The sequence below is a fragment of the Egretta garzetta genome, unplaced genomic scaffold (assembly GCF_000687185.1).
Source record: "Egretta garzetta isolate BGI_Z169 unplaced genomic scaffold, ASM68718v1 scaffold163, whole genome shotgun sequence".
Lineage (NCBI taxonomy): Eukaryota > Metazoa > Chordata > Aves > Pelecaniformes > Ardeidae > Egretta > Egretta garzetta.
Window position 1 is genome coordinate 7716028 of NW_009259308.1, and position 8109 is coordinate 7724136.

Below are 8109 nucleotides of genomic sequence, written 5' to 3' on the forward strand. Positions count from 1 at the left end.
TTCTGTGTACATGTGTGTATGTATCTATAAACTTATATATGAAGAATACACAGACATATCTTCTCGTACATAGCTACACTTGCACAGATCATCCATATCCATAGCCTGGGTATATTGAAATCCATTCTTGCAGAGTAAAGATATGTGATCCTGTTCACTGAATTAACTGGGTTAGATCCCTAGCTCATGTAAGATGATGATGACGACAATGTATGCTCGTGGAGTAAGGTGGTCTGTGGGACAGCATCTGTGCTGTGCAGAGGAGGAGTTGCTGTTTAACTTCAGTGATTGAAGCAATAGGCAACTGATTTCTAACCTTTGCTTTGAAGGGTTGGGAGTGAATGAGAGTTCCACTTTTTCGCATTCAGATCTCTATAGCTACCAAGAGGGTGGATTTTCCTATCAGATATAGTTATAGGTGGGACAATCTGGGTTGTCAGTGTGACATTTCAAGAGAAGCTGTCAGTGTAAACTTCAGAGAAGCACTTTCCCCCCTCCCTCCCCCCCGCCTTGTTCCTATTACAAATGACACACTGAAAACTCTAAGAGGATTTTCCCCCCCTGTTATTTCAGCTTGTATGTCTGATCAAACTGACTTACACTTTATAGTTTCCTTTGCCACACATGTTCTTGTTTGCTTTGACTTGTGCTCTTGTTAACCCACAGGAGGGAAACCAAAACATTTCAATACAGGCAAATGCCTGCACAAAGTAGGTGTTTCAGATTGAAGTATCTTGCTACATGAAACTTTATATAAATTTAGGCCTCAATTTAGTAACTGGATTCATTTGCTTATGAGCATCTGTCAACTCCGGCACATGTATGCAAAACAGTGTTTTTGTAATGTAAAAGTTATACCTCTAAAAATCTTAAGACTTGGGATTGTTGCCTGTGCTTATTTGTCTAATATTGCAGTACAACCTAGCAGCTTTTGACATATATTTTACAAAAGAGGGGAAAATTATATGTGACCGGGTCTTGGTTTTTTTAATTTCTTCAAATGTAATTCTATGACTACATTTAATAAACTACAGCTATTATTTAGGTGGTTAATCAGTAAGTGGTTTTCCATTTAGCACAAGCTTATGGCATATGAAGCTGTACAGAAAGCCATTGCACAAATAGCTATATTATTCATTGTAGTCATATACATTGTGTTGAAACATATTGGACCCCATTCTATCTTGTGGTAATTCAGATGTTATTTCTGTTTTTCTTCCTCTCAGTATCATCTCACTTTCTAACAGCTCTTAGATTGTATATTCCTTCTTCTCATCATAATACCAGATTTAACTTATTTAGTGGGGAGCTAATGGCATGTTAGATTTTTGGATTTTATATATCAGCAATGTACATGAATGTATAAATCAAAAGAACATAATTATAGAAATTCTCTCCTAAGTAAAATTTTCTGGTCTAGTAATCTTAGTCATGAACAAAAGCTAGGATTAGATTTTTTTAATTTAAAAATAACAACAAAGCTTTAGTCATTCTCCAAGAGGTGTGTGTGACAGGTCTGTACTTTGTATTTACAGCCTTTTTTTGGCTGAGTACAGTTTACCATGTATATAAAAATAGATTTATGAATGATTAAACACTTTACATTTTCTCTAATGAGTAATGAATCCATTTTGTTGGCATATGCTTATTTGGTTTCTATTACATAATGTTAGAATCTGTTCTGTTCAGTAAGCATGTTGATCAAAGAAAGGCTTGTCTGTTGGTTTTCTTTGAGAATAGCGCAGCAACCAGATATATATCATACTAGTAAAAACATCTTTTCTTTAGATAAGAGAGTAAAACCAGCGTGAATCCTCTTTCAGTGGCCCAGACTGCTGGTCTTCAGGGGTGTCTGGAAGTGTTATAGAAGGCTGAATTTGGAATAACTGGCCCAGAATCAAGACAGCTGCTGTGAGCTGGCCCAACGCACACTCTGTGCTTTCTATGTGAGGCTTGAGATGAAGACATTCATAAATTCATTTTCATGAGGGTTAAAACTTCAGTTTCAGGAGGCTAATGTCTTCCAAAGAAAGTAAAATTGATTCAGTTTTAAGTTAATAGCTGTGATATGCCTCTGGTGTTGATGCTGTTAGCATGATCATGCTTAACTCTAAAAGAAAAAGGCCAGGCAAACTGGAAATACGAAGGGGCATTCACATTCATATGTGTGTAGTCTTCCTGAAATATCAGGAAGTTCAACTTTAGGTTTACAGTTGGTTTGAAGTTTTGCCCTGTGTAGTGGCAAACCACTTCGATAGGCTGAGATCACCTTACAAGAGGTAACTTTGCCTGATTGATGTAACTTCTGTGTTTATGTCTGTCAGCTGAAGTAAATCTGGTAAGTGTATTTTGGCAAGAATCCGGGATTTTTGTGTTTATGCCTTAGACAACATACAGATTTTCACGGTATGACTCTTTGCTGGGGCAGCGGGGTGGAAGGATGATATACTCATCTCTTCATATGACTGACAGATAAGCTGTTTTATGAAGAGCTGCTAAATCCTTATAATTTAAGATAAGAATATAAATGGTCATGATAACAATGTCTGTCAGCGTGTCTATGAATTGCCATAAGTGCCACAAGTGCTGACTTCTGTGAGTTGGGGAGGAATGGGATGGAGAAAAGCAGGCCAAGTGAATGTGGGGATTGTGACCAGACAACCTAAAATTGCAGTGAAGGGCAGGAACCTGCTTACACTGAAAGTATTGAACATATAACAACGGTTTGTATAACCTTTACTACAATAATCTTGATTTGTTTTTTAACTGCTTCTCAGAGTCATTACTATGACCTTTCGGGTAAATTGTGATTAACGGATTATATTACCTCCTAGCTATTCCTGTCTGCTTTAGCATGTGCTCTGTTGATTTTTTTTATATTTTTTTTTTTTGAGTTGAACTGGATTAAAAGCTCATATACACCAGATTTTACTAGGTAAGGTTTATAATAAAACTTGTCCAAGATTGCTTTTGAGGTTCTGTTTGATTTCAAGAGAAGGGGGTTTTGTAAAAGAAACAGGCCAGCAACCGTAGTGAGTAACAGTGCCAGGAACATTCTCACTAGTCATGCTGCAGAACTGTTGTTCAAAACCCTCTCTCCTCATTATTAGAGCTCAGTACTGAAAGCAGTTCTGCCACAGATGTGCTGTGTCACGGTGGGTGTGTAGTTTAACCTCTGGTTTAGCTTTTAGTGTGTAAAATGAGGATAACTGTGTGTGCTTTATTAGGAGTACCACGGATATTAGGCTTGTGAAGTTCTTTGATGCTTGAATGGAAGGAGCTGTATTTATTTAAAGACAAAAAAGGTATTTAGCCTTCAAGCGAATGAGATGGATTTCACGCTACAATTTTATAAATTTAAAGTCAGTCTCCTGTGTTGTAAGTAGTGTTGAGCTTTGCAAAAGTGAATATTTCTGGCATTCTCGTGTGGAAGTTTTACTGTGTGGCTTGTCTAGGAATTGGCCTTGTAAAATAATTAAGCCATTAAATAAAGCTCTGTGGTGGATTCTGGCCTTGAGTCCTTGGCTGGATGCCATCAGAATGTCAAGTGGAATTAGTATTTTAGCACTCCTGGTTTTCAGCATCACTGTTTTCAACAATTAGTGGCCCTGGTGTAGAACCTCTTTTTAGATTCTGGTTATGTTAATGCTTGCTTGGATTTTGAAAGCAAATAACCTGGTTTTCATTCTTGATATAACACAGACTAACAGATGCTACATGAAGTTAGGGAAAATAGAGGTAATACTGAGAGGTGCAGTTGGTTAATTTTAAATGTAAGCTTTGTTTCAAATAACTTATAAACTCGTTATCATGTAATGTGGTTGCTAGAGTAATTGTCGTATCGAGACGAGCACTTTATAATTACTGGTTCATCAGTGAAGGTGATGCCTGTGGGGTCAGTGGAGGTAGGAGACAGCTCTGTATAGCCAACTTCTCAGCTGGGCAGGAAGTGTCTTTGGTATAACATTCTCTGGAGGCATTTTCTGGTCATCTTCCCAGTTTACAGTGCTATTCTGTGGCAGCTGTTTAATAAGGAAGTGAAATACTGAGGAAGAATGAGAATAAAAACAAATTAGCCAGTGTTAGAAGTTAATTCCAGCAAATCATTTGGATTTCTTTTGGATTAAGGAACAGTAGCTCTTTGTATGAGGAGGGCAAAGATGGAAAGGAAGTGCCTGTTTCTTTTGTAAGCTCTTATTTTGGGAAAAAAAAAACACACCACCTTATTTGTGCTGCCATAGGAATAGTGTTTGTTTCAGTTATGCTTCATGGGCCAAATCAAAATTAATTTAAAAGCCAACGTGCTCTATGTTTCTTGCCACTTGATCTGCCTGCTCACTACTTTACAGCAGTTCTGGCTTCTCTTGTTCTGATGCCCAGCAGAGCAGTCTTGAGAGACATTTAAAGATTTCTTTTTTTTTTCATATTAGATAATCACGATTTTGTAATTGTACATTGTAGAACTTGTCTTCAAACTCATTGTCAGCTGCTTGTCAGTGCTAGTTTCTGTCTTGCTATAAATCAGTGTGTAGCCATAGAACAGAAGTACAGATGAGTGTTTAGCAGTGTTATTGAATTAATTCTCCCTTCCAGAGCCTGACCTTTGGTTGCTAAAATGTTATAATAAATATTTTATCTAGTGTTTCTGCAGCACTTCTCTATTAATGCATGGTGTTTTGGCAAAGGAAGGTGGAAGTATTGACTTAATTTTAACTACTGAAATGCTAAGCATTTGTGATTCATTGTTTTATTGTATTAAAGCACAATGTTTATCTGATAACACACAAAGTTATTTTGAGTTATTTGGAAATAAACATGGGGTTTTGTGCTTATGAAAACTCAAGACTTGGGGGAAATAATGGTATCATCTTAGAGTCTGGCTGTTTGTAGTTACACTAATGGAGTAAGTTTTTTAAATGTATCCATAGACAATACTGAAAACATATGCAAGCTAAGTGTGTTTTCCTTGGTTCCTTATGAATGGCACTCTTAACAGTGCTGGCCGTGACCTCTCCCTGGCCTACAGGTAGTTACCAAACTTTAAAATACGTTGCCAAAAGTGGTTGTAACAAATCTGTCTCAGATTCCACTAAATAGTATGGTCATAGTAGTATAAAAGAGCAAAGGTGATCCTCTTTTTTAAGTTAACTGAATCTTTTAATTCAGATGTGATTTTTATAGAGCCTCAATTATTTTGTTTTGCTGTAATGCTTAGTACTGTGTTTATCTCTAAACCACTAGGCAAGTGCATTGGGGAACATTGCTTAGTAACATTGCACCATAACCCTGGAAATTAGGGAGACCAGTACAAGCAATGTTTTTAGAAAAATTCTAGTTAATCTCTAGCTTTGCTAAATTTATTTTTATTTTTCAAAGTCATATTATGTTCTTATTCCCAGTCTTAAACAATTCTTTGTTGTGAGAGATGGGGGAAAGGGAGGTTTTGTGGTTGAGTTGTTATAATCCCTTACAACTATTAAGAAGGGTTTAGTCTAAGCATGCATTCTTGATAATGCACTTGTAGTACTCTCAGTTAAAGTCAGTGTCCAAAACTTTCTGTGAGAACATTCACTAAATAAATCAGAATTTTCTTAGGTTGTCTTTATCGTGGAGTGAGAGTCCAAATCAGCTTCAGTTAGGTGGAGTCTGTAACACAGGACTTATTTTCCTTTAGCGATAGACTGGTATCATTCCTTTATGTTAACATGATGAAATAGTAGTATCTTTTCTTATGACAAGACTGCATTTGCTTGTGTAAATTGTGCATACTAAAAATTTGAACTAAAGAGATTCATTTCTATGCAGAAAGAATAAAAAATCCATATATGTCCCCAATGAGCTTACTTTCTCTTAGCAGAACATAAATAACAAAAAGCATTCCTATCTATCACTGTATTCGGAAATTTTGCATACAGATCTTTTCTTGTGGATGAAAATGCAAGGGCAAGATGCTGTATTTGTTTAGGACTTAAACCAGTTAAAAACCGTTACTATACTTCGCAAATAAATGTCTGTCAGTAAAACATTTAGGAAATAACGGTGGCTTTTCTTATTGCCAAATAAGAAACATAATGTGGAAATTCCATATCTGACACCATTTTCTGAGGCTTGCTAAAATTGTCATATTCATAAAAGGATACCAAGCTTGCTCTTAGCAATGTGGGTGGAATGAGTTTGATCTGATGGCAAGAACAGGCAACTGGGAAATACCGTTCAATTTTGTTCCCACATCTGCCACTTAACATGAGTTTAAAGAAATTCTTTAAGCTCCTGGAGCACCAGTTTATAAAAAGCAAGTAGATCAAAAGTACAAAAATGTAACAATTTTTTAAAATATTTGATATCTCATGCTTAGCGTGTTCAAGTGTAAGTGCAAGGTGGTAGCTTTGATTTATTTGAAAGCCTTTTAATTCTTACCCCTGTGATTCAGTTCTAGGTAACAGAATATCCTTCTTTTAGGAGTTAATTAAAAGAAAAAAAGAATTGACATCCAGGTGTGAAAGTAAAAGCTGCTTTAATCTGGCAGACAGGCAGGCTGTGAAGTCATGACTTCAGGATTCCTAGCTTCTCCTACAAACTGATGGACATAACATATCAGAGAGCAGAGAAATGCTCTGTCTGGTTTCATGGGTATTTGATGTATTTCTCTTACGTTGCCTCCACCTGGGCATCTTGCAGTACTTTGCAAATACTAAGGGAATGGTTCATCAGCATGCTGTGGCAGAGGGAATTATCACTGTTGACAGTTTACAGCTGGGGAAGCTGAAGTATTGAAAAATTGATTTCCTTGTTATTGCTTAGTATGTCTGTGATAAAAACTGAAAGGTGGACCTAGGATTTTTGGCTTCTAATTCTGGCTTTAAGCGGTTTTTTTCCTTACTGTTTTTCAGAGCAATTAAATTTGGTCTTGTTTGTAAGTACATAGTAATACAATATGGTTTCTTTTTTGTTTAACAATACAGTGAAGCATCAAAAATTTGTTTTCTTGGCTAGAAAATCACGATCATTTCGTGAAAATCACGTGTGAGGGTGAAGGGAACTGCTTGATCTGCTGGTATCTTAGTCTGATCCTGTTGCTTGTTGAAACAAACATGATTTTGGGGTTCTGATTCATGAGTCATACTAGATTCAAGAGCACATAATGTGACTTAGCTCTGGTGATGATAAATTCATTTGGTAGCCTTCAATCAAAATCAAATTAACAGATCAAATTATAATTTGACTGCAATTACATTACTAAGACTGCCAATTAGCATCAAAACACTTTCTTAAACTCCTTGTTATTTTATGTAAAGTGACCTGTGTGGTAAACATCAGTGGCTTTAGTTAAACAGTGTTTGATGAGTTAAAAAAAAAAGGAATGCATTTTGAAGCTTTGAACTGTGGCCTTTTGGCAATTAAAGTTAATTTATCTTTCACTTTTTGTGCTAGGGCTAATCTTCGTTCTGTGTTAGTCTTTCATGGAAGGTTTTATACTACAGGCTTACGCAATGCTTTATTGATCAGATATTTAACAATTCTTGTTTATTCAGCCTTGCAAACAACTCTGGGAGGTGCCAGGTCCCCTGAGTGAGAATCTTGAATCAGTGCTTGAGGCTCTCTGTGTGAGGATGTTTCTCTTGGGAGCCTATGTGTGTATGTTTGGACATAACTGCATTTTTACACCTTGAAAATAAGCCAAAAGAGTCAAGTAGTGCTGTTAGAATGGGGGTGTCTTCAGGGCTTTTGTGTAATAAGAGCTGTATCAAAAGGGATGGAAAAGTGTGTTAAAGGTTTGCCAGTGAATGTTTTTTGGTCTCAAGATTTTGGCTGCAAAAGGGAGAATAATCACAGGATGTGTGATGTGCACCATGATTTCCTCTCAGAAAACAGATGATTTTTACAGATTTTAAACAGTTTATCTTTGGATGACCCATTGGCTGCCAGGAATAGTTTCTTTGCTTTTTACTATTCTGTTGGTGGAGAATATCCCCATAAATCCTTAATATGTCAGGTGCCAGTCCAGTATTAAGTCTGTTCATTCAAGAATTGCATAGTCCTGATTTAGGACTGGCAGACAGCATTCTTAAGTCAGCTATTTGAGGGGAGGCAGGGAGTTTTTATATATAT

At 36.6% G+C, this 8109-nt stretch overlaps 1 protein-coding gene across 1 annotated transcript in view; it reads left to right on the forward strand.

The window, feature by feature from the left end:
• Positions 1–208: 208 nt before the first annotated feature.
• Positions 209–8109, forward strand: part of USP24 (ubiquitin specific peptidase 24) — a 63933-nt gene continuing 56032 nt past the window's right edge. Inside the window, exon 1 of the mRNA XM_009636245.2 lies at positions 209–223. Within this exon, the coding sequence (XP_009634540.2) occupies positions 209–223 (15 nt within the window). The remainder of the gene's footprint in view (positions 224–8109) is intronic.